This window comes from Pteropus medius, unplaced genomic scaffold, assembly GCF_902729225.1.
Source record: "Pteropus medius unplaced genomic scaffold, Ma_sr-lr_union100, whole genome shotgun sequence".
Classification (NCBI taxonomy): Eukaryota; Metazoa; Chordata; class Mammalia; order Chiroptera; family Pteropodidae; genus Pteropus; species Pteropus medius.
This window is the reverse complement of record NW_024344371.1, coordinates 428,490-454,988: the sequence shown is the minus strand read 5'-3', so window position 1 is coordinate 454,988 and position 26,499 is coordinate 428,490. Positions and strand designations below refer to the sequence as shown.

Sequence of the window (26,499 nt, the reverse complement as noted above, 5' to 3'; positions counted from 1 at the left end):
CTGCATTGTCACTCTCTCCTGGGCCCAGATCTGGGAGCGGCCCTGGCAAATGCCTGGGATTTACTGCAACCAGAGGGTATAATTTGCACCACGTGCAGGGAGTTAAAATACCCCTCAGGCATTCTCATCACGGAGGATCTGTCACAGCAGTTTTGTTCTTTCCTGAGTCCCAAGATCGGCAGCCGAGGATGGGGGTGGGGGAGGGGCGCACTTGCAGAAGCAGATCCCTGTCAGCTAAACACTTGAACGCACTGCTCTCTACCTGAAGGGCTGGAATTCATGACCCTGCACGACAGCAATTATGATAGCTGTTGGATACCAGGCATTACATATATTAACTCATTCAACCTTGACAACCATCCTGTGGGATAGATGATGGTGATGAGGATGATGATCCCCATTTAGAGATGGGGAAACTGAACCCAAAGAGATGAAATCACTTCCCCAAGGTCACCCAGCCTGTAAATGGCAGAGCCAAGATTTGAACCCAGGCAATCTGGCTCTGAGTGTTTGGAGGGGCAGGTACCTGGTACCTGCAAAACAGAGTATAGCATTCAGGCATGCAGGAAATCCCAGAGGGATGGGGAAACTATGTATCACCCGGAGGCCAGAAGGGAATCGGGAGAACTGGTTCCTTGTACCCCTGTGGGATGGGGAACTGGGTACTTTCCCCGGCAGCATGGCGTACCAGTTCATTTTCACAGGAAATTAAGGCCCAGGAAGAAGAAACCTCTGGCCCAAGGTCACACTTGTAGTTACTGGTGGACTTGAGCGAGGACCCAGGTGTCCTTCAGTGCCCTGTTGTTCTCTTGGGCCATCCGCCACACAATGAAACCCCTACCCTGAAACCCTTCTTAAAAGACTGCTCCTTGTCCCTTCTCCCACCCCAGGACAGAGTCTGTGGCCGAGAAGATGCTCACCAATTGGTTTGCCTTCCTCCTGCACAAGTTCCTGAAGGTGAGTGGGAGTGGGACGGGGGCCGCGGTTGAGAGCAAGATGAGGGGCTGCTCCTCTGAGCCCGGCCATCGGGGCTGCATGGGGAGCCCCTCAGGAACAGGGACCTACCCGGCTGGGGTGCTGCAAAGCAAGGCGGGCCTGGGAGTGTGATCGGGAGAGGACGGGGTGGAGCCGGTGCCACCACCCTGCCTTCGCCCGCAGGAGTGCGCGGGGGAGCCACTCTTCATGCTCTACTGCGCCATCAAGCAGCAGATGGAGAAGGGCCCCATCGACGCCATCACGGGCGAGGCCCGCTACTCTCTGAGCGAGGACAAACTCATCCGGCAGCAGATTGAGTACAAGACCCTGGTAAGGAGGCCAGAAGCTCTGGTTCCTGCTTTCCCCTCTGACCACAAAACCAGTCTGAGGGGTCAATAAAGAGGCTGGGAGACCAGCCAGTCAGGGGGCAAGTCCAAGTGTACCAAGGCCAGGTAGACCTACCTGGGTGCCCTCGCACCTCATTTAGTGGGCCCATAGAGCTCTTGCCTCAGTTTACCAGAGATAATATTGGGTGGAGAAAGATCACTCATCATTAGGTATGAGAAAATCAGTGTTGTGGGAAGGAATGTGAATCTGTGGATTCCTAATAGGGAGGCTTTGGGGAAGTGGGGGGCCAGCCCTGGATACACCTGGAGCCATCTCTGAGGCCCAGGATGGCCTGTTCCAGGATGATAGATCCCATAAGCCATCCAGGAGCTGGAAAGTAGAGTTCCGATTCTTTGAGAAATAAGGGGTGGGCAGAATGACTCTGGCTGTCATTGGTAAATGGCAGGGAGGTGAAAGCAAGTGAGGCACAGACAGAGAGGCACCCCGTTTCTCCTGTGAGGGTGGGGGCCTTGGAAAGAGAAGGTGCCTTCCGAGGCCTCGCCTCCTCCCCTTCCACTGCCCCCTCAACGCCCTCATGCTCCCCCTCTTTTCCTCTTGCAGATCCTGAACTGCGTCAACCCCGACAACGAGAACAGTCCGGAAATCCCAGTGAAGGTGTTAAACTGTGACACCATCACACAGGTCAAGGAGAAGATCCTCGACGCTATCTACAAGAACGTGCCCTACTCCCAGCGGCCGAGGGCTGTTGACATGGACCTGGGTAGGAGGCCTGGCTTGGAGTGTAGGGCCATAGCTGGACAAGCGGCTTCCAGGAGGGCATCCGGCAGCGGGAGGGCATGGGAAGAAGGGAAGCCCTGCCCTGCCTACGGTCCCTCCTGGGGGTGTGACTAGGTCCTGCCCAGGTGAGGGGCCACCTGAAATACTGCTCCCAGGGCACTGCCTGCTCAGATGTGGCTGCCTCTGGTGAGACCTGCATTTCTGCCCAGCTGCCTGGACCCCATGGAGCCCTGGACGTCTTAAGAGCTATCATTGCACCGGCTTGAGGGGGTTGGGGTTGCTAGGTCCCTAGAAGAGGAAGGACTGGGATATTCTGGCTGGCGGCCCCCGCCCCTCATAGTGACCTGCACCAACCCCCACCCTCCCCACCCCAGAGTGGCGTCAAGGCCGGATTGCCCGGGTCGTGCTCCAAGATGAGGACATCACCACCAAGATCGAGGGTGACTGGAAGCGGCTCAACACACTGATGCACTATCAGGTGATGGAAGGAGCTTTGTGCCAGGACCTTTGTCCCAATTGTCCCCTTCCCTCTAAGGTTTGCTTCTAGGCCTTCAAAAGTCTGAAAGAGTTTTCTTATTTTTCCTTTTCTCCTCCTCCCTGAGCCTAGAGCAGTGATTCTTAGCCATGGCTGCCCATTAGAATTACTGGGGGAACTTATCAAAGACATGAGTGCCAGACCGGCCCCCGAGAATCCGACCTAACTGGTCTGGAAGAAGCTAGTAGGCATTGCTATCCTGTTAGCTTGACATCTGAAGAAAAATTGCATAAAATGAAGTTCTCCACAAGGACAACCACCCTAGGTGTCTGCTGCTTTCTCTCTCTGGTATCTTACAAGTGCAGCTTATACTTCTCGCTTGCAGTATAGCAGGAAATTGGATAGACTTGTTTTCAGGCCTTACATTCCGTCACTTGCTAGCTGGTGTCTTTGGGGAAATTACTTAAGCTCTCATCCTTCTTATCTGTAAAATGGGGTTAATGGTGATCCCTGCCCTGTAAAGTTGTGTGGAATAGATTACATATAGCGCACTGGAAAACACATTGAAGAGTCAAAAAAAAAAAAAATCTAGCAAAATAAAAGATCCAGGAGGCATCCATTCCCCCCTGCCCTGCTATGGTAACCAGCCTCAGCTGGGGTTCTCTGTAAGAATAAGCACAAGAAGGCAGGTTGGGACTCAGGAAAAATAATGAACTAGAAGCTGAAAATGAGAGACACCAAGGGAAATTAAACCAACCAGAGGAAGTGCCTGAGGCTGCAAGACCCAGGGGGGCAGCCCGATTAATAACATCCTCCTCTGTCCCATCTCACACGGGAAGGTGCAGAGGGCTGGCAGGTGGGGCTCTGAGGTACCAGGTCGCCAACCACCAGGAAGCTGGGGGTCCTAACAGCCGAAAAGAGCTGACTGGGAGCCTCCCAGGGCACAGAAGAAGCTGGGGGCCACTGGGGAAACCCCAAAACACTTCTCTCTCGTCTTCATCCCTGACTGGCCTGCATCCCCCACCCCAGATGGAGGGAGTGTGGCGTAGTAGGGAGAGAAAGGGCTCTGTGAGCTGTATTTAAACCCCAGCTTCCCCCCTCACAGTGGTGTGACTTTAATCTCTAGGAACCGGGCTCCTCATCTGTAAAGTAGAAATTTGTGAAGGTGATTGGAAGGGTTAGAAACAACAGGTGAGGTGCCCAGATGTGCATGTACATTTTTGGGAGCTATAATCATTCTGTGTTGATCCCACCCCCACCCCCACTTCAAGGTGCTTAATGCATCCTGTAGAACAGTTTTAATGAACCAATTAGAGCTGGAGAATAAAGTGCAAAACAGCATAGCATTGAGCCCCCAAATTATTAGTTTCTCGGGGGCAGGAGTAGGGCCTTTCTTCTGTGACTATGATGCCCTAACTCTGTCACTGGCCTGTCCGTCTGATGGCTCCCAATCAGAAGAATGAAGTATTCTATTTTTACAGTGCTCACCATACAAAGCACTTTCAATTCCCTGATGTCATTTATCATTCATGTATTCATTCATTCCTCAAATATTTACGGAGCTTTACTGAGTGCACAGCACTTCTCACATGCTAGGCTTGAGTGACAGGGGACCACAGGGATTATTCTTCCCTTTGGGAGAAGATGATGATGATGATGCTCATAATAGCAGCACTAATGCCGACACTTACTGAGTGCTCACTGGGCACCCGGCACCAGGCACTGCCCTTGGCCTTTCGTGCCCTAACTCCTTTAATCCGCACAACAAACTCAGACAAGATTATTGTCCTCTTTGACAAATAAGACAACTAACTGAGGCACAAAGTGGTTAAGTGACTTTCCCGAAATCATGTAGCCAGGAATTGGCCCGGCCAAGGTCAGACCCAACCAGGTATATTGACCACAAATTTATGCTGCCTGTTGATCAAGAGAAAGAAAGATGGGAGGGGGCGGGGATTTAGTGATGAGACCTGCAATTGAGTTGAACTGTGGTCATTCAAGTCACCTTGTGCATCTTCCTTTAGGTGACAACAAACCATAAATGATAACATAATCGGTTCTTCCTGAGAGTGTAAACCTCCACCCCGTTAGGCTTTCGAAGCATCGTTCCTAGGCTGTCCGTTGCAAGGAGAGTTCCTGAAAAACAGAGGTAGAGAGTCCCCCTCAGTTCCAGACCTGATGCTGAGGGTGCAAACTGCTAGTGTCCTGGGAGCTGCCCCAGCTGGGGAATCGTGGAGCACTGGCACCTTTCAGGTGCTGTGAAGAGCACAAGATCGTGCAGCTTTTAGGCCATCGGGTCAAAACATTGTCCTCTCTTACTCTCCCTGAAGTCGAAGGTCTTTGGAGCTTCTACGGAAAATCTGCATAATCTTAATTAACAAAGTGATGTTAAAAACTTCCTGGGCTCTTGTTGATTTATAGGGAGGGTAAAATTAAACACCACTACTGAAACCAGCTATCAGAGAATCTCGTTAGCGCTAATGTTCATTTATAGTTCAACTTCCCAACATTTAATTCTTTTTTGGCGGGAGAGAAGGACTGACAATTTAAGACCCAGAAAGATGGTTTTACGACTGGTGCAGCTATAAATCAAACTTACAAAGTTCATAAAAATTGTTAAAATAAAAAATGGTTTAATAGGAATGTTTTATGGCCCATAACATTATTATAGCTGTTTTATTCTCTCTGCGTTAGAGGTTTAATTAGATGACCACAATTCTGGGGATTCTTCGTTTTTATTGGATGGAGGGTAATCTTAATTCATGGTGGCCCCAAATGTCTTCAATATGGCTCCTCATTTATCAGCCTTTGCCCTACGGGCTGGGTGCTGAGCCTGCACACCCTCACAGAGAACAGGGCAACGCACTGTCTTTCTCTCTGGCTCCCTAAGAACAGCAGCTCGGGTGGGAAAACTCCTCAAGGTGGCCCAGGCATTATAGAGCCAGAAAGAAATTATAGGTCAGAAAGAAATCAGAGCCAAAACAGAATACAGACTTCAGACCAGGGCGACTCGAAATAAAATCCCGATTAGGATGTAATGAGAGCATGAACCCTGGATCCTGACAGACCTGGCTACAGAGTGGCTCCACCAGGTATTAAGTGTGGTACCGTGAAGATGTTGGTTAGCCTCTCAATGCTTGAATTTTCTCATCTGTAAAATGGAAATCATTGTAGGTAACTGACAAGGTTGAAGGGAGGCCAGGTCTAGCCCAGCACTGCCCAATAGAAAAACAATGCAAGCCACATGTATAATTTAAAATTTTTACTAGCCACATTTAAAAAGTAAAAATAAACCGATAAAATTAATGTCAACAATATATTTTATTTAACCCAATTGATCTAAAATAATTATCATTTCAGCATGTAATAAATATAAAAATTATTAATGGGATAGTTTGTATTATTTTTACTCATGCTAACTCATTGAAATCCAGTGTGTAGTGAACATTTATAGCGCATTTCCGTTCAGGCGCTTCTGGTGCATCTCAGTTCAGACTTAGTGAATTTGAAGTGCTCAGTAGCCACGGTGGTGAGTAGCTACCATGGTAGACAGTAGGAATTGTTTCTAGTATTCCCGAACTCCTCACATGCTACCCCACACCTATTCCATAACCTCGTAGAGGTACTTGACGGTTCAGTTTCCCAAGACACTGACACTATACTTTTCATATCCTTCGCAGGTGTCAGACAGATCGGTAGTGGCTCTGGTCCCTAAACAGACCTCCTCCTACAACATCCCTGCCTCTGCCAGCATCTCCCGGACATCCATCAGCAGATATGGTGAGGACCAGGAAGGCAGCCTGGGCAGCTCAGAGCGGGGTCTTCTGTGACTTACCAGGGACCACTCGCCGTCCATTCTGATAGCAGGAAGTCCTGGCTGCTGCCGGCCTCCAAGCAAAGGCCTTTGCTTGTTTGTTTCTTTCCTCTCTAATCCAGTCATTTCCAAAATAGCTCGTCTCCTCAGAGCTATGGGAGCAGGTGGCACCGTGTGCCCTTCCTTCGATAGCCCAGGCCTGGTGAAGGAGTCCTAGGGACCCAGAACCAGGAGGGGGCACCTGGAGGGGAGGTTCATATAGCCCAGTCTCTGCCTATTGTCCTGGCTGACTTATAAATAGAGCCTGCTTTTACTCTGTGGTGTCCCGGTTTGGGCAATAAATTGGCCATCCTAGCCTGTCCACCACTGAGGAGTGCTAGAGCCCCCAGTGCCCTCTGGGCAATGAGATTACAGTACTCTCCTCTCTCTTACTGTTTTCTCTGGTTTCACTAAGGTTTCGGGCTGTCCAGCTAAAGGATACCTCAGAGCTAAGGCTAGTGGCTCCAAAAAGGGCTTGGCAATTCCATATTCTAGGCCCCAAGTAAGAAGGGCCCCATTTACTCCCAAGAGGCAAGATTACTGCTCACAGCTCCTTAATATCCAGATTTTTATCAAAGCACCTATGAAAATATCAGTTTGACATTTTACCTATTGATTATTCTTTGCGGGAAGCGTCAGGAGAGGGGGACTCCCAAATTCCCGAGGGTCTCTCCAGCTCACAGAATTTCTCATTCCTCTTTCTACGAAAAGGTTTCAGGCTGTTCTCGAGCCTCCAGGGATTTCTAAAATAACCCACCCAATGCAAGGCCCCAAGGCTCCCCTTCCAATTGACGCTGGTTTATTCTGAATGAGTGTAGCAGCTGGGCAGGTATTCTAGAAGGATTCTTCAAGCAAGGATGATGAAATCAGTTGCTCACAGGCCTCCACTGCCCCCTTCTCCTCAGACTCCTCCTTCAGGTACACAGGCAGTCCTGACAGCCTGCGGTCCCGGGCCCCCATGATCACCCCAGACCTGGAGAGTGGGGTCAAGGTGTGGCATCTGGTGAAGAACCATGACCACGGGGACCAGAAAGAAGGTGACCGGGGCAGCAAGATGGTATCCGAGATCTACCTGACCCGGCTGCTGGCCACCAAGGTAACTCTTGCTCTGCCCAGCCCAGGGAGGACACCGTGCAGTGTGTCCTTCGAGGGGACTCGTTCAGACAAGCAGGCCCAGGTCTCCACGCAGGCTTCCCAGGGGATCAGCCATTGTGGTTCTCTACCCTTTGGCAAAATCATAATGATACCGTTGTTTCGGTCGTTACTCTTCAGAGGAGGGGCTCCCCCATGTCTGGGCCTGTACCCCTTAGGGAGATGTTGTTTTCTTATTGGTGTTAACTGGACAAATGTGCCAGCCTTCACCGTCATTGCCTTTTCCATCCACTTTCTGGCCACAATGGGAGGGAAAGCATGAAGTTCTGGTCCCGCCCATAAGCTGGGGGAGCTGGTCCTGCTCCATCCCATCTACCCCTAAATGTTGCTGGAAGTGAGGCACAGCAGTGCTGGAAGCTGCGATCTATCTTACAGCTTCCTTCACAGAGAACTAATGAGCCTGTAAGTGTGGCAGTCATACAACCCGTATAGGCCAGGCCGGGCTGGGTTTCAAATGCTCTCTCCCACGGACCACACAAAAATGCCACTGAAATTCCAATACAGTGGCATCTAGATTACAGCTCTCAGATTTGCTTCCAGAAGTGACACAGAAATATACCATCGGACCACGTGTCTCAAATTTTGCTTCGCCTAATAGGTTAATAAGGGACTGACAAAGAGACACCAGAAAAAGTTGTAATTTTCCTGACCTTCAGAGGTGTTCCTCGAACCTGTAAACTGTGAGACCGAGGCCCAGCCTTGTCTCTGCCTCAGAAGCCTTCCGAGGCTGTGTGGGTCAAAGCGATGCCTGAGTGTTCTTGAATCTGGACCCTTCACCCTCACGCAGCTCCCACTCCAGAGACACCACTTAGCACAGGCCACTAATATCAGAAGCCTCTTCACGCCTTCCTATCTCTCAGACCCTCTGAGGGCCTGCCGTGTTCCTGCCAGGAGGCTCCCAGTCCCCCGGCTGCTTTTTCAGACACTTTCTTGTACCAGTCTTTGAGCACCACCCCCCACCCCCCAATTCCCATGGGGAGCCTGGACTCAGAGGACGCATCATCTCCCTAACGAACGCCCTCCCGGCATGAACACAAGCATAAACGTGGCATGTGGCTGAAACTTGGAGGAGATCTTCCCAGAAATCTGCAGCCCATTTAGTCCCTGCCGCCTCCCCAACACCCCAACAGTCCCCTCCCCACCTCAACACTGTCTGCTCGGCCTGGCATCACAGACAAATTTCCAAGGCAGGATTGGTCCCAGGCACCATCTGGCTGGCCCGTCTGCTGCCTGTTGCCTCCTCCCCCACCCTTCGCTTCATACTCTCCCCCCTGCCCCCCACCCAGGGCACCCTGCAGAAGTTCGTGGATGACTTGTTTGAGACCTTGTTCAGCACTGTGCACCGGGGCAGCGCACTTCCCCTGGCCATCAAGTACATGTTTGATTTCCTGGATGAGCAGGCAGACAGACACAGCATCCACGACACAGATGTGCGGCACACCTGGAAAAGCAACTGGTAACCGCTGGGGAGCCCGGGGGGAGAGGCAGCCTGGAGAGGCTGCAAGCTGTGTGGGGCGGGGACCAGCAGGGACCCGAGAGATGGGGGAGGCTGCTCTCTGTGACTGGTAATCCCAGGCTCCTCAGACAAATAGCGCACATATGCTCTGTAGAGCCACCACAGTCCCCAGGCTGCCGCCACGTGGGGCCTGCCTGGCTTGGGGCCCAGTACCAGGACACATCCTTGAGCTCTGCCCTTTTAGGTTGAGACCCTCCTTGGGAAGCACCTTCTCCCTGGCTCTGAGAGCTCTGGTTTTTCGGAAAAGGGAGCTGGGGGAACCTACACAAAGAGCCCCATTCGAGACCTAGAAGCAGAACTTCAAAGCCGAGGCAGTGCGGGCATTCTGAGCGGGGCGAAACTAAGGCACTTCCTGAGACCCAGGAGCCCCAAGTTAGACAGAGACCCCTGAGGAAAGTGGCCAGCAGTTGGGAGAGAGCTCACACCTGCTGTAGACTGGAGCCCACCGACTAGGAGGATGTCATCACAGAGTCGATCCCTTAAGGCCAAGTTATTACCCTCGGCTTTCAGGAAGCAGCAGGCGGATGTCCTGCAGACGTGACTCTTCCCCATAGCAGTGGGAGAAAGCGGCTCCCACAGGCCCCTGACATAAGACTTTTCTTTCCTGGGTTTGAACCTGAACCACAGACCAAGCTAAGGTCTGGCTTTCAGGTCAGACAGGGCCTGGCCAAGACCCTGAGTCCAAAATCTTCTTTCGGGAAAGAGAACGGCGAGCGGAGGTCCAGGCATTTGGGTTGGGCAAGCAGCCCACACAGCTGTCTGGAGTCAGCGATCTCCTCAGAAAACCAAGCCGACACAGATGGGCCCAGGCTGTTATTTGGGAATCAAAAGTCCTAGCAACGGGCAAAACACTTTGGAAATACCCGGCCCCAACCCCATATAGTCCTTCCCTCTCTGGGGTGTGGTGGTTCTGAGCCCTCCAGCCTGCGGCTTTGATCACAGAGAAATGAAATGGAAAGGCTCGGGGGCCAAGGGACGGCAGGCCGGCATGCGCTTTGCCGGGCCGGCCTTGCATCTACATCCCCCATCGGGCCCACGGCTGTCTCCTCCGCTTCGCAGGATCCCAGCCCAGCACTGGGAGTAGGCAATTTCAGGGAAATCGGGAGAAAATTCTGGATTATTCCCATCTCTGTGCCTTCTGTTGTGGCCAGGCCCTAGTCATAGGAATGGCCTACCCTGGTGTTGTGGCGGAGTCCCCTTATCCAGACCTCAAACAGCTAATGTCCAAGGAGAGAATGTCGAAAGCTCCCCAGAGCTGCGGGAGGAAGGGAAGGGTGGAAGAGATGCATCACCTCTGAGCTGAGGCAGCTCCTCCCCAGTTCGAAGAAAGCGAGTGATCTCTTTGCATTTTGAAAGATGAGCAGAAATGATAATGGAAGGGGCGTTGAATAGGCAGAGCTGATCCTTCTTGAGACTTGGCCGGACTGAGATATTTGGGAAAGTTTGGGGTCCATGAGTGTCAAGAGAAGATGAAGGACGGGAAAGTAGAGATTATAGGCTGGGTTGCTGAAACATCACCTCAGGCCAGAAGGAGAAGCCGGGGACAGAGTTCACTCCACAGAGGAGCCAAAAGAGTTAAGGCCCGGAAGGCAGCTGGAAGAGAAGGCAAAGTTGGAAGAGGCAGGAGAAACAGCAGCTGTTCTGGATTTAAAGGGGAATAAATGGGCTTATCCTCCTGCCTCAGGAGCAGAGAAAATGCATTCTGCTCTGATTATAAATTCCCACTTCGTGGAAGGAACTCCCCTAAGGACTGATCAGCTCCTCTTGGGGTGGGAAAAACTCTGCGATCCAGTGAGTCATATCCAGGGCACCAACAATGGCCTCCGCCTCACCCTCTGCCCCTGCCCGGACCTCTGGGGAGAGTCTGGAAAGAGCTGCCCCCAGGGGAGCCCATTCCTCAGCCCCGCAGGCCTGGGCGGGCAGTGGGAAGGGGCTCCGGAGGCCGGGCTGGGCGGGGAGCACAGGTGGTGCCCTTTGTGCCCGCTCTGAGGCCGTGCCTGGGGCTGCTGGCTGCCTTGAGTCCAGACAATGGCCATGGCCAAGGGCACTGTGAAAAGAGTCTAGGAGCCTGGTGGCTTTGTTTGAAACTCTGAGAAAATCGTGCAGTTCTCTGTACTTGGGCTGTCCTACGGGCACAGAGGCCTTTGGAAAAAACTGCCAGGAGGGAACAGAACCCGCCCCATGCCCACTCCTCAGCTGTTAGAAAGCAGGGTCAGCGCCCCATTAGGGTACAGTGGCACCCCTCCTTTTCTTCCAGGGGCAGGAACAGCTTAAACTAAATTAGCAGCCAGGGCTGGATCAGATTTCTGTGATTCCATTTCCTTGCCCTTCGGAGAGGGAATTTTGCCTTTCGGGGGTGAGGAGAAATATTAGTGGACAGCTTCGGGGGTGCAGCGGAGGTGCAGCCCGTGGGATCTGCTCTGCTTTTTCATACAGCCTCCCTCTGCGCTTCTGGGTGAACGTGATCAAGAACCCCCAGTTTGTGTTTGACATCCACAAGGGCAGCATCACGGACGCCTGCCTCTCCGTGGTGGCCCAGACCTTCATGGACTCCTGCTCCACGTCGGAACACCGGCTGGGCAAGGACTCCCCCTCCAACAAGCTGCTCTATGCCAAGGACATTCCCAGCTACAAGAGCTGGGTGGAAAGGTCAGTAGTGCCCTCGGGACAGACCCAAACCCTGGTGTGCCTGCTGCATTTGCCACCCTGCGGGCTTCACTGACCCAGGGTTTTTGGTACCTTGGGGACCGTGTGCCCCCAACCTCTCCCTTGTCTACACTTCCTTCCAGAGAAAGGAAGGGAAGCTTTGTGCCCTTGGAAGTCAGATCATTGTCACTCTGATTGTCATTTATTAAGCACATGCTAAGCACTCGGCATTGTGATATTTTATTTTATTTTATTTTATTTTATTTTATATTTTATTTATTTTATTTTATTTTATTTATTTTATTTTATTTATTTTATTTTATTTTATTTTATTTTATTTTATTTTATTTAGGTGAGGCAACCCTTGATTGACCTCACAGATTGCAAGGACCTTGTCAGCTTACAATCCCTTATTTTTTAATTTTTACGCCTACAGCACCTGGTCTTCCTAGGTGGTCTCCCATCCAAGTACTACCCAGGCCCGACCCTGCTTAGTTTCCGAGATCAGATGGGATCGGGCTTGTTCAGGGTGGCATGGCCGTAGACAGCACTGTGATATTTATATGTATCATCTCAGATAAAAAGCGTTGTAAAGTAGGTGTTATTATCATCCCCATTTTACTGATGAGGAAATTGAGGCACAGAGAGGCAACGTAACTTGCCCAAGGTTACACAGCTAGCAGGTAGTAGAGCTGAGATGAATACGAGGAGTCTGGTCAGAGTCTGGGCTTTTAAGCACTCTAGGGGGCACTGCCACCAGGAGCTCAGAGCTTGATGGAATCTGGCCTTAGGGAAGACCAGTCTCCAGGTCTCAACCTCAGCTTGAGGCAAGAGGACAAAGGAAGCCACATTGGAAGAGAAATAGGGAGGCAGGAACAATTGGGGACAACTCGCGCTTGCAAGGGCCTAGGACAGACTGGTGTAGGCAAACATTTGCTGAGTCCTCATCAAGGAGCCTGTCCTCTCTACGGCAGATACTACGCAGACATCGCCAAGCTCCCTGCCATCAGTGACCAGGACATGAACGCCTACCTCGCTGAGCAGTCTCGCCTGCACGCTGTGGAGTTCAACATGCTGAGTGCCCTCAATGAGATCTACTCCTACGTCAGCAAGTACAGCGAAGAGGTGAGACAGGACCCCGGAAGGGAGGGAAACCAACACGCAGCGACAAGGCGGTTAAACGGAATGCCTGGCCCAGTTCTTAAATAACAGCGCCAAGGGGTCGTTTAGAAAACCCATTCTTGGAGTCAAAAACCCTTGAGCTCAAAAGTCATTCCCATTTTTTTAGAAGGCCCCCTAACCTCTCTTGATTCATGGAGCACTTACTTATACATTCCATTGTCTTTTCACTCATTGTTAACATAATAAATAACACTTAATAATGTCATTGTTTTTCAGTTGAAAGTGTTGTACGATTAATTTCATTTTTTCTTTGACAATGAATCAGACTCTTCTTTGCATTTGAGCAGATCCTTTCAGTTACATTTCAGATAGACAGGTGAGACTTAACATGAATAGGACAGCTTCAGAGAATTCTCAAGTCACGTATTAGCATTGTACCTGAAAGTAATATTAGTAATGATAATAATAGCTAACACACAGTACTTTCTATAGACCAAAAATATTGTCTTAAACACCTTAGATATAATATACATACATATATATTCATTACATACGTACACACATCTACATACGTACGTGTTCAAATAATCAGGTACATCATTTAGGGTTATGTCCGTGAGGGCAGAATGGAAAGGCTGATAGAAGGATTCGAGAAACGGCGTCTTCTCTGCTGAGTCCTGAAGTCTTCCCCACCTTTGTCTTTGTTCCTCAGCTCATTGGGGCACTGGAGCAGGACGAGCAGGCTCGGCGCCAGCGGCTGTCGTACAAGGTGGAACAGCTCATAAATGCCATGTCCATCGAGAGCTGAGAGAAGGAGCCTCCTGTTCTGGGAAGAGGGGGACCTGTGGAAGCCATCACACCGGGAGTCTCAGAAGGAAGGACACGTGATGGGGATCAGACCCCAGAGCTTACTGTCTGTCCCCTGAGACCTCATCTCGGGAAGAGGGGAAGGCCCCTCTCCCCATGCCGGCCAAGTTTCATCACAGGCAGTTCCTGCAGGGAGAGATCCTGGGCGACATCCATCCGGGAGAACAAGGGAGACGCAGGCCGTGGAGAAGGTGCTCCTTCAAGCCGAGAGGCACGAGCCGGGCACAGTTCTGCCTCTGTGACTGCTGCTTTGCATGAAAACTCATTTGATGTATATTGGGGAAATAATGAGAACTTTATTTAATTTTTTTTAAGAAAAAGGAAAACCAGAAATAAAACAAAACAAAAAGCCTCCCTGTTAATCCCGTCCAACTTTTGTTGAATTCTGGTTTCTCTCCTCCTTCCTTCTTTTGCTCCCATCCCTCCTTCCATGTCTAACTCCTGTTTTCAAATGCCAGAAAAAGAGATGCTAAGAGAAATTGGAAGGAAAATGATTATTTCCTTTCCCTTGAAACTATATTTAAAAAAAAAAAAAATGATGAGAAGAAGAATGAGCACAAGTTTGCACCAAACACTTTGCAAAAATAGAGGCCACTAAAACCTGGAATTATCCGGGCAGCCGGAAGAGCCTGGGAACTGCGAACTTCGCACCAATTGCAAAGCCAGCCTGGCTGACTGGAAAGTGAGCTTTACAAACCACACACCTGTATATTCTCATCTCTTAAGAGGAGATACATGTCTGTAGAGTACCAATGCTTTTGGCTACCGTTTTTTCGTGTGTGTTTGTTTTTGTTTCATTTAATCCTAAACCTTGACACATGAGGAGCTGATCTTTGGTACTTTTCCTTTTGGTTTCCCTAAAGTTACTACCAGAAGTGGAGGAGAGGTGGGCCTCCCCCAGACCAGATGCCTGGTCTCCCTGTGGACATTGGGCAGCTCTGCCTTACATCAGTCGCTGTCATAAACCAGGCACCCTGCGGAAAGGGCCTGGAGGCACGTGGGCCAGGCCTCCCGGAGGTTCCCTGTGGGAGCCAATGTGGGAACATGGGTGTTCGGCCTCAGATTCCACTGCGATCCGCTAGTGGTTTTTACAATTAAAGAGAACACAAAAATCAAACACTGTTTACAGCAAGCAATACTTGAAGAGCATAGGTTAAAAAAGCTGCGGTATTTATTGCTATGCTTTCTTTCTTTCATTCTCTCGTGCCTGGGGAGGAGAGACAACCCTTCATTCATATGTGGACGCTCCTGAGGGCCTGAGCTCTCGCCTCAGGAGAAATGACTGTAGCATCCCCACCCGACTGTCTTCTGCTGCCTCTTTCTGCTTCTCATGTCCTTATGACTTTGAAGGACATGTGGATGGCTTCTCACTGGCTCCTTCTCTTCTCTCTCCTGCTGACACCTAAAACCATGATGACCACCTCTCCCGAGTGCAGTTTCCAAACAAAGAGACCAGAGCTCCACGCCCTGGTCCAGCGGACCGTGGAAGCCAGTGGCAGTCGTCAAGAGCAGGGCGGCTCTGTTGGCGGCAGGACCTTCGGGATGGGGACAGCCATCAGAGCTTCCCGGCCTCCCACACTGGCAAGGATTCCTGCAGCCAGCTCCAACTTCTCTACAAGCAGCACCGGAGTGAGGAGAAAAGAGGACAAGAGAAAGGCAAAGAGATGGACGGCGGGGAGGCAGGCGGGAACCGCCCTCCCCTTTCCACCTTCTACCTTTCAAGAGGCTGCAATGCTGGGAAACTGGACCAGCCACCCCCAGAGAGACAGACCAGGGTCATTTCTTCTCTAATTAACTCTGGTTCCCAGCTTCTCTGTGCCCCGATTTACCTCCAAACAATTCCAGTTTCCAGAGGCTCCGCTGACCGCGTTGGATTCCCAGGAAAGGGCTGGGGGAAGGGGAGCTCTGAGGGCTGGCTTCCATCCCCTGCGTGTGGCTTTGAATCGCTGAGCTAACCACACAGCAGACACCGCCTGGTCTCCTCAGCTCCAGTTTCTTGCCTGAATGCAGCTGACAAATGGAAAGAGAAAAGCATTCAGCAATATACTCAGGAAACTCGCTTGTTTTCATTCTAATTCACAACCAGCCAGGCCAAGGCTACTTTCTTCCGATAATCCACTTCTGTTAAAGTTTCTCTGGGCCCTATTAATAGCCTGAAAGAAATACTAATGACTGGCCTTCTGCACTAAGCCAAAGTGTTTACTCTTCACAGGACCCAAAGCTTATCAGCTCAGAGCCCGTGATTTACAGAGATGAAAAGAGAGGAGATATGGGCAAGAGAAATGTGAGTGGGGGATTCTGTGCTATCCACAGAAAAATCCAGCCCACCCTCATTTTACTTCTGAGCTCTGAATGAAGGTTTTCTGATCACCCTGCTGCTCAAACTGGCATCTAGGGCTGTGCTCCCCAAAGAAATGAAAGGAAGTTAGACATCTCAATTGCATCTTAACCAACCCTGACCTCTATGCATCCACCCAGATATCTCCCAGCAGCTACTTGTGGTGACCACTCACTGCCCATGGGGATGCTGCTTTGAAGTTTTGTGGAGAGTGTAGAGAATGACGGGGGCGTGAGGGGCAGACTGGAGAGTAGAGAGAAGAGGAGCCTGAGCTGGCAAGAGTGGCTTGGCCCCACTTCTCAGGATTCCATGAGGGAGCTGGGGAAGTTGAGTGGCCAAAGAAGTGGCACAGGGGCATCCCTGAGGAAGGAATTAAGGAAAAGGAAAAATCGGTTAGACTCAAGCCAGGCCATGAGAGTGAAAAGCCGTAGAGCCTTGCCCCCTCTCTGGCTTCCCACCTATCTCTCCTCCAACTCTTGGCTTTGAGTCACCAAGAACCCATGGAGTCCCTGCCCTGTGGACCAGAGAGGAGAGGAAGCTGATCGGCCTCTCTTCTCACTATTGTCCAATTTGAAGATATTTTGACCTTGTGTGAGGAATAAATATTAAAGTCACAGTCCCTCCCCCACATGAAGCCATCCAGCTTGGAGAAAGGCAGGGAAGGAAGGCTCTCTTGAAAGTCAATCTAGCTTCATTTTGTTTTATTGCTCTGCAAAGAGACAATTCTCTGGAAAAGGAAAAGAACCTCAGAAATGTGCTTGGCAAGACAGAGGGTGTTAATGGGTAAGATGGAGATAAGCAAGATGTCCATCTTGGTGGAGCAAGTCCCTCCAGCCGGCCTGCTGCTGCTTCCTGCCCTGGGCGCGGCATCAGGTACTTCTGTGCTGGTGGCCCAGCCTCTCCCAACAGCACCTCTCAGAACCATTTCCACGCCACCACTGACAGAGAGCTCCCTTCTTGCAGAGTTCAATCATTGAAAGCCTGGATTATCTATTAACCGCACTTGAGTGAGGGAACTGTTTCTTACATTCATTCATTCAGGGAACCTTCATGAGCTGCAACTGTTTCCTAGGCGTTGCCCTAAGGGCTGAGAAACAGCAACAGACAAGACTAAGAAGGACCTTCTAGCAAATTTACATTCTTCAGGCTGCTGGTTCCTGCCACCAACTTAGCAGGCTCAGATCTCCTCCTCCACCTGCAGAGGGCAGGAGTTTTGTAGAAAGGGGTCCAGAAGAAGGAAGAAATCGACCAACCCAGTTGCCTTACCTTATTCTGCGGACATTACCCCGGCATGGAGAGCCTCCCTCGTTTCCACTGCCACTGTCTCTTCCGGTGGTACGTCCCTTGCTGCTTGAGCTCCGGACCTTTCTTCATTTCCACAAAATGAGGACAAGAAATAGCAGTGGAGGCCCAGGGCCCTGTTGTGCATGAAGAAGTAATTGATGGGTGTGGTAGATTTAAAAGGGCCTAAGCAGAACACAGAACGCTCGAAGCCTCCCGGATAAATCTCCAGGTGCATCCCTTTTGCCACACCTGCCCCCCATTAACCAGCAGCCCGGAAACACTGAGCTGCAGCTGCTCTGGGGGACACCCTCTTTTCCCAGCCACACTATCTGTCATGCCTGAGGCTCCCGGGGCCTGGCCACAGACAGGAAATAACTGAGACTGGGGTGGGGTGAGGCCTCTGTGGGTAAGAAAATGCAAAGCAGCGTCGTAGACACAGGGCTGTGGGAGTGGATCCCACAGGGAGACTTGGGAGGTGAAGTTCAGGGCCTTCTGATGCCTCGTTGCAGGAGCGAGTTTTGAGAAAATGGTGGCATCTTCTTCATAACTCCGAAGGCTCTCTTCCCTCTTTCCTTTCTCTGGTTTCCTCAAAGAGTAAAGTTTTACCAGCTTTGGCTCAGTGATACCACGAATGAAAGATTAAGTTTCACTCCTGGAATTGGAAAAGTTCTGAAAAAGGATCAAGACCATGGTGTGTCACGTGGAGAGACAGCCCCGCAAGCAAACTGGAGATTGCCGGCCACCCAAACGAGATTCTCTGCCGTTTGTGGACACCCTCACCTGGTTCTCCTCACCTTAAGGAAGCTCTGCCTTCAGACCAGGCTCTGTCTTTTCTGCAGTGCAGTCCACTCCTCCTGTTCCAGCCTCAAGATGGTGGCAGCCTCTAGATCTCAGTCAAGGCCCTGACTTACTGGCTTTCCCTTTGGGCATCACAGGAGCAGACGTTCTCAAGCAGTCAGGGAGGAAGAGACAAGCTGCTTATACCACGAGACTAGGGACTTGAGCCTGCCTGCCTCTCCCCCAATTTCTCCTACCCAAACCCACTCTTCTCGACACTGGAATCTGTATTATATATATTTTTAAGAAAATACAATGATAGTTGTCTGGTTTTGTTGTTTTTACAGGTGTCGTGGAATAAAAACTGTAAGAAAATTAAGTATTTAAAATGTTCCAATAAAATGGGTTTTTTTTTTGTTATTCTAATATATTGTGTACCTATTGTAAATATGAAACACTCCTATTTTGCAAGCCAAGGACACAATTTGTACTGTTGTTATATATAAATAAAGTTTATTGGATAAAAAAAAAAAACTTCAAATAAACCTCGTCGTTCAGCAGCATATATGCAGAACCTTCTGCAGCATATTTAAGAAGCAGGGCACTCCTGGGGAGGTGAATTAAGTTGTTCTGAGGGACTTCTAGAACTCTTCGGAGGCAGAGCTTATTAATATTTTGTCATCACACACACACACACGGCGCTCTAGCTTCTACCAATAGGTGAACACTGCCCTCTATCCCCAAGACCCCAGAATATAGCTTTTCTCCAACAAGAAGCCGACAGTGCAGAGACACTTTGGGTTGAGGCCCTTTCTCAGGGATGAAGGAGGCCTCTGAAGAATGGGGAGATTCACCCCCAGCCCTTTTTGAAAATTACCTTCACTCATTTGCACAAAACATCTACTAAGCATCTGCCATGGTCTGGCATCGTGATAAAAGCCTTGGGATAAAATAATAAATGAGAAAGACGTGATCCTTGCCCTCATCAAGCTCTCACCGTCGTGAAAATCATGAGAATTGTGAAAACAAAATGTCTCAGTCATGCCATAGGAAGGATATTTTTGTCGTTTTTCCTTTATTTTCAGTTGAGGGATTAACAGCGAGTCCAGGGAAAGATACCAGACTGTGAGTGCCTTCGGCAAAGAGGGAGCGAGTGGGCTCTGGCCTGGGGGATAAAGTAGTTAGGCTGACTTAGAGTCCAGAGGCAAAGAGGCTGAGAGGTAGGGAACTGATTGTTTGCCCTGAAGACGCCAGGCCCCCTCTTCTCTCTGTTCTTCCATTTTTCTATTTTTCTTTCTCATATCCCAAAGTGTGTGGATGACACTTCCACCATCGGCTGGTGAAAGGAGTAGATGAGGATAACTCGAGACTCTGTCCATCTGACATCTCAGCTGAGCGGGCCAGAAACTGCTGGTCGCTCCCTTTATGACGACGAGGGCAGATTTGTTTCCTGGACCCAGAGCACTAAGAGAAGAGGCCCCTGCAGGGTGAAGTGCAGCCCTTGCCCTCAGAGCCTCCGGTCTGACGGGGGAGATCGCTGCTGCCTTCGTGGTAGCTCCAGCCTAATGGGGGAGGCGCAGACGCTGCTCTCATGGACAGCCCAGTCTTATACAAAACGTGACGCAGTAAGAACAGGGCTGGGACCCAGTAAACAAAAGCATGCAAACAGGTTCACATTAATAACTACAGCGTGTGCTAGAGTTAATAGAATTATCATAGATTCAAAGAAAGAATTCTTGTGAAGATTTTTCAGTCCCTATTTTGCAGCCTCTGAGGTTATGGTATTTATGTGTGTGTGCTCACACACGTGCACACACGCACTCCTAAGAAACTGGAGAGATGCAAATGATGGTCCTGAGGGTGTGAAAAATGCAAACACAAGACCCTGAAGAGCCAAGAGAAGGGCACTGTTGCTGAAGCCTGTGTGTAATTAGTACATTGTTTAATTGCACCGAGGGTTCCGGTTCGTTCGTTAGTGCACTAGACCATTTTACTAACATTGCTGACATTAAAGCATCCTCCGCTTTTCTTTTAAATGCAGACCTGGAGCACTGGCAGTGCTCAGTGCCTGGCAGGGTCCTGGAGTCGGCTAGGACATGGACTGGGGGAAGGAGGCTGTTTCTCCATACGGGGTCCTTGCACCCCAGAGTTCCCCACATCTTCCCACCGCTCCACATCTCCCCTCAGCAACTTGGACTTGGAGGACCTCTATTATTAAATATCCGCTGCAGGAAGGAAGAGCGGGGGAGGAGGACATTACCAGATGCCTGTCTGTCCTGGTCACTTTTTTTTAGTCCCAGGACAGAGGACAGCGAGTGCCAGGCCCACAGCACATGCCAATGAGAATGTTCTGAATGACTGAACGAATGCATTTTGTAAACCACCTACCATATTGCTAGCACTAAAACATTCTCTCTTTTAGTTCTCTCAATCTCAGCTGATAAGAGTATTCCATTTTTACAGTCTAAGGCTCAGAGAGGTTAAGGGATTTGCTTAAGGTCACACAGCTACTGAGCAGTAGAGCCATGGAGGTCTGACTCCAGAGTTTATTGCAAGCTCTTTGTGCTGCATGGATCTGCTGTTTATTAGCTCTAGAACCATTTAATCCTTGGACGTCTTCCCCAGAAATGGATCCTTCATTCTGTAACAAGCAGGTGCGATGGGACCACTCTTCAGCATTCATTAATATTCATCTTTGTTCAACACAACCACTACTGATTCACCGCTTGCAGCGAGTATGACACTAGACTAGGCACCTACAGAGAAAGGGAGCAAGCTAAGTCGCGAAGTTACAGCTTTCTCAGAATTCACGAATGCCGATACCAAACCATTATTCAAAAAGAGAGTCATTCTTTTCTTCGTAGGAATCATATATCGTGTTTACTCCGAATGTAAAGCGGTCTTGCCAAACCGGCACTCAGGGTCTCAGAGCGCTGGGCTCCTCTATGTGAGGAAGAACCTGCATGAAAAGCCACACACGTACATCCGGGGAAGCGGGTGTCACCAACGCGTGCTTGATCACATTGACACCACGAGCTGTGAAACCTCTCTGCTCAGCAAGTGAGCTGAATCACAGAGGACTCCCCCACTGTGTTTGGCTGCTAGAAGCTGGGAGCCAAATTTGGGGCCTACTTGGTAACACGTATGCAGGACTTTCTGCTACATGTTAGTAGTAATATACTATATTATTAACTAATATAATATGTATTAACTAATAATATACATACTATATAATCACTAATAATATTAGTATAATATTCATCTTATTCCTGGCTTTGCTTTATGTCTCTGCCTCATTTATTCCTCACTCCCTACTCCTTTCCAATTGCTGGGTTTCATATATCCCTGACTAAGAGCATGGGCCTTGGATTTAAATTGCCTGTGGTTGAATTCCATCCCCAAACTGAGCAAGTTACATTATCTCTCTGTGTATCAATTTTCAAACCTATAAAATATATATATTAAATGGGGTTTTTGTTGGAGTTAAATAAGAGAATGTATACGATGGGCTCCATAGATATTATGAAAGGTAAGTGAGAGAATTAATCATACATCCTTATTTTAGAAACAAGCCAGCAGGATCTACAGGCAGGAGGAGATAAGGATCTCTATCTGGCTGTGGGAAGAAGCTGCATTAATGATCATAGGTTTCAGGAGTCAAAGTTAGTGCCTGAGAGTTAAACTCTTAGGGGACTAGACATGGGTGCTGACCAAGGAAAACAGGTGATGAGTCGAGGGTTTACCCAAAGGCAGAACCAACTATAAACCAGTCAGTAAATATGCTACAGGTCACTGGAAAGTAGCAGAGAGAAGTGGATCAAGCCGGATCTCCATGTGCTTAAGCCACCGACAGAGTCCAGTTGGCCACAAAATCAGTGGATGGCTTCCTGAATGCTTGACCAGAACCAGGGTCCAAAAAGTGTTTGGGGCCTAGTAGGAAAGATACCCCTTCCTCCGGAGAGCCAGGGGGCAGGGCAGGTCCACAGGTACAGATCGGGGGGAACAGAGAAAGACAGTGGGCTGGAGACAGAGGGCACAGACCCCAGGGGGCTGATTCCCAGGGAGAAGCCAGGAAAGAAGAGTAAGAGAGAGAACAGAGCAGCCACCAGACCTGGGAAGGGCACCCCACCTGTCTCTCTTCTGGGAGAAGCCTGAGCACCTCCATCTCTGACCGGTTTCAAGTGAGTGCATTAGGCCAATAGAGAGAGAGAGAGAGAGAGAGAGAGAGAGAGTGTGCGCGTGTGTGTGTGTGTAGGGAGTAGATATAGAAAGACAGAAACAGAGATTTTACGGCGTTTACGCAAGTGGCACACATGACCGTGGAGGCTGCCAAGGCTGAAATCTTCAGGGCGAGCTGGCAGACTAGCGACTGCGGCAAGCATCGATGTTGCAGCCTTGTGTCAAAGGCAGTCTGGAGACAGAATTTCTTCTTCGGAAATCCTGTTTCGCTCTTCAGGCCTTGGATGAGGCCCCACCCATATTATTGCAGGTAATCTGCTTTGTTCCAAGTCTACTGATTGTAAATGTTAATCACACCTAAAAAAAAAAGCTTTGCAGCAACATCTAGACAGATGTTTGACCAAACAACTGGGCATCACAACCTAGCTAAGTTGACGTGAAAAATTAACCATCGCAGTGAAGAAAAGACAAGTCGACCTGCTCTCAAACGCTGAAGCTAAAACTCAGTGCGTGTGATCTGTAAATCCATCCATTTTACTCCTTTTTTTTTTATTGTGATAAAATACGCAAAATATAAAATTTACCATCTTGTTTTTAAGTGTACAGTTCAGTGGCATTAAGTGCATTCACACTGTTGTGCAGCCATCACCACCACCCACCCTTTTCATCTTGTAAAAGTGAAACTCTGGACCCATTAAGCAATAACTCCCATTCTTCCCTCATCTCAGCCTTTGACAACCACCAGGAAACCCTTAGTTTCCAAGTAGAAATGCTTTTTAAAAACCCCAACCTCTGCTAGCTAACCAAAGGAGAAAAGGGACCGCGGTCAACAGAGTACGGAAAGCCCTGGCGGCCAGGAATGACGAGGGGCAGGGAGGCGTCCAGCTCCAGATCAGGAAGAGGGATTTGCCATGGGGAATAGATGGGAGTGGAAAAAAACTGAAAAAAACCTCCTCCTCTGCTTTTTCTCCTGATCTCATACATGTCTGTAGAATCCTACCCTGCTAATAAGAGCCCCACCCAAGAAGCATACACCAGAAACCGGTAAAACAAGCAAAAACCACGGTTAGCTGTTTAATCTCTAAGGATCGTGCAGCATCCTAACCTTCTTGATCCATCTCTAAGGCCTCATCATTCCTCGGTTCTCCTATCTTCATTCGGCTGTGTCTCAGTTCTTGATTGTCACCTCCGGTGCCCTTAATTTTGATGTTGCATTTTAGACAAGTTCAACCTGAAATTCTGACACAGCATCAAAGTTCCCCCGGCCACAGAGAAGAGTGTGATGTGTCAGACGCAGGAGGGTGGGAAGGGAGTTCTCCACCCTCTGGTGCCTCATTCCACCCGGACCTGAGCTGACCCTCGGTGACTTTAACCCATTTCCTGTTTGCCCCGAGAAAACTCACCGGTAGTGCTTGTGGCTGCAGCGTTTACCCCGAGATAACTCGCGGATGACAGACCTAACCTTACCCCCAAATTTTGCCACGAAATATCTCACTTTAATTATTATTTTCCCATTGCTCTAGTATATCAATAATCTTTGGAAACAAATTACTCCATTCTATTTATAAATTTCTGTTTTTAGTAGTGATATTTCCGTTGACAAAATATAGTAATTCTCAATCTCTGGAAATGTCAAGTCCTAGAAAACGTAGCATTCCTACGCATGATGTTTTCATTGTTCTCGAACAGTTGTTAGCCAAAGATGCATTTGATGAATCCGACTTATGTATACATTTCTGTTACATTAGGATTAGAGACAAGTTCTGTTTAGAAATAACTCCAAGAACAGTTTTTATATTTTCACATTGAAAACCAGTCAGATTTACTTTGGCCTCAAAGAGCGTGTTTACGTAAAATTAAATTAACACTGGCAGCGAACTGTTACTTTTTTTTTTTCTAACCAGAAAATGGATTAAAGGCCACGAGATCATTGTCAGAGCTAAGTCCCAGGTGATGACAATGAGCCTTGAGCTTTGGGGACTACAGGAACCCACCTCCTCTCTCTGCATTAAAGCAGCTCTTGGTTTTCATTTCGACCCCATATCCCTGTTAGAAGAGTGAGGATGCCAAAGGATTGTCAGTTCTCTGGGTCGTTTTCCCTAAAATGTTGGGGTCTTAAGTTCTTCAACCTTAAGGAGTAAAGAAGAACATGGAGAGGGAAGGCACACATGAGAGAACTGTGTGGGAACGCTTCTCCTCGCTCATTTGTTTATTTAATAAATATTTATTTAGAGCCATCCGTATGCTCTGCTCTGTGCTAAACACTGGAAAAGGTCCAGGACCTGGCTCCTGACATCCTAATCCTATAAGGTCCCCTGGATGTTATATTCATCTGATGGCAATGATTTCGTATGTCTATTGTGCACTTATTGTCATCAGGGCTACATGTACATGATCCGATTGATTCCTATAAAAGCCCGAGGAAGCGAATATTATTTACTCTCATTTTAGAGATGATGAAACTGAGGCTCAGAGAGATTACATAACAAATCCAAAATTGCACAGAGGTCAGTGGCATCATTGGATTTGACCCTAGTTCTTCATAATCTGTGGCATCAGTGGCCGTGGGAAAAGGCCCACTTCGGGGAAGGGGCCTCATCTATTCCAGCACAGTGCTCAGAGCAGAAGAGGTAGGTGGCCTTCAGGTTCAGAGCTAGCCTGTGACAGCAGCCCTCAAGCCTCCTGGGCTCTCAGGCCTCTCTCAGCCAGAGCTAGGACAAGATGCAAAAATCCACATGACTCTTAGAGAGATGCTCATGCTACTGGGACAATGTCCTCAGGAATCTGCCAATAGCCATTGGGCTTGTCTCCTTCGAAAGCCCCAATCTGCCACGAAACTACTTGACAAATCCTTTCTCTTTGTTCAGTCTCAGCTTTCTCCTTTGTAAACTGAAGGGGCTTAGAAAAGATCAGTAGTTTTCAACGTTTTATCAAAGAAAGGCTCATACAGAATCCAGATCCAAGTGCAGTCGCCCTGGTGGAGACAGAGACAGGAAGCCAAGAGCCAACCTTCTTTACCTTCTCCTCCTGCCCCAACTGTCCCCACCACCACTACCCTGTGTTGTACCCTGAAGCATCTCTGAGCATCTCTAGGACACCTCGGGTCTCACCCAGGGTCTCGCTTGGGTCGCAGATAACACTGCCTCTGATCCCTGCCTGTGGATTAGGCCAGGAAGAGAAAAGTGCCAAAGGCTAAACTGAAATCCAAGTTCAAAACTCATCCTCAGACTCTATGAGGAGAGCGAGGGCCGGATACAGGGGCAACACAAGCATGGCGACATCACAAAGGGTAAAGCTGGATTGGCAAAGAGGCAACAGTCCAAATGGCCTGGAGCAATTCTAGAGCTGAGAGTGAAGTGTGCAGCTTTTTACAGAGCTCCAGCGCTGCGGGGGGCGGCGTTCTGTGTTCCTTCAAGGAGCCGCCAAGGCAAGCGCCCACTCCCCGAGACCAAGCCTTCGCCCCTTTCACTAAAGCCTCTGTTAGTGTCCCCATGTCAGAAAATGACCTACAGAGCACAGGGGCAGAGAATTTCTTAAGTGTTCCCGAGGAACATAACAAAAGTCACCAAGTCTTAAGGTATTTGGTTTTCTACCTCCAGAGGACCAACAAGAGTTTCGCTGGTCTAGGAGACGGAGAACGAGGGTGAGGCCTGCAGGTGGGACTGAGTGTGGAGGGCGTCCTCACCCGCAGGGTAGAAGAGCGATAGGATGCATGGAAGAGATCCAGCCGAGGGAGAAGGAGAGAAGGGGAATGTGAGTGTGGAGGACCCAAGCCACTTACACTGAATGACGACCAGGACTTCGCACTGCTGTCTGTGGCTGTGAAATTTATTCAGCCTTTCCCAGCCTCAGGGGTCGTTATATTGTGTGCTCTGTTTTGATGTGGTAGAAAGCTGAGAGCATCTTAGAAATGAAAAGGGAGCATGCTGGCTCAAGAACCAGCCCCTGTTTCAGAGCTGACCTGGATAAAGGACAGATGACAAGAAGAGAGACCGGTAGGCCACCTCCCTCTCTGAAACGAGGGAAAAAGACACACAGGACATTTTGGGGATGGCAAGTAGACATAGCGGCTAAACTTGGTACCTTTCCTGTTCTTTTTACCCCTTCCAACTGTCTGCCCTCCCGGGCCTGAGAAAAATTTCCGAGGGCAAAAACTCTACTTCCCACCAGTCAGCCTGTCCATCCACCAC

General features: G+C 49.3%; 1 protein-coding gene, 1 long non-coding RNA gene and 1 other non-coding gene across 5 annotated transcripts in view; 1 reads left to right on the top strand and 2 right to left on the bottom strand.

Moving 5' to 3' along the window:
* The window catches only part of PLXNA2 (plexin A2), a 199,625-nt gene extending 185,357 nt beyond the window's left edge, over window positions 1-14,268 (top strand). The window contains exons 23-32 of one of the 3 annotated variants that reach the window (XM_039870289.1): window positions 891-957; window positions 1,159-1,305; window positions 1,924-2,083; window positions 2,475-2,578; window positions 6,256-6,355; window positions 7,334-7,524; window positions 8,867-9,036; window positions 11,533-11,745; window positions 12,717-12,867; window positions 13,577-14,268. In XM_039870289.1, the coding sequence (XP_039726223.1) occupies window positions 891-957; window positions 1,159-1,305; window positions 1,924-2,083; window positions 2,475-2,578; window positions 6,256-6,355; window positions 7,334-7,524; window positions 8,867-9,036; window positions 11,533-11,745; window positions 12,717-12,867; window positions 13,577-13,672 (1,399 nt within the window). In that variant the 3' untranslated portion in view covers window positions 13,673-14,268. The remainder of the gene's footprint in view (window positions 1-890; window positions 958-1,158; window positions 1,306-1,923; window positions 2,084-2,474; window positions 2,579-6,255; window positions 6,356-7,333; window positions 7,525-8,866; window positions 9,037-11,532; window positions 11,746-12,716; window positions 12,868-13,576) is intronic. The other 2 variants (XM_039870291.1, XM_039870290.1) reach the window with 2 other exon arrangements.
* LOC120608607 (5S ribosomal RNA) lies at window positions 12,170-12,288 on the bottom strand. The gene has a single exon (XR_005654444.1). It is a non-coding gene; the product is annotated as a 5S ribosomal RNA (ribosomal RNA).
* A 612-nt stretch (window positions 14,269-14,880) lies between the features above and the next one.
* On the bottom strand, window positions 14,881-17,682 carry LOC120608480 (uncharacterized). The gene is made up of 2 exons (XR_005654404.1): window positions 17,336-17,682; window positions 14,881-15,741 (listed from the first exon to the last, which is right to left on the bottom strand). It is a non-coding gene; the product is annotated as an uncharacterized LOC120608480 (long non-coding RNA).
* Window positions 17,683-26,499: the final 8,817 nt, after the last annotated feature.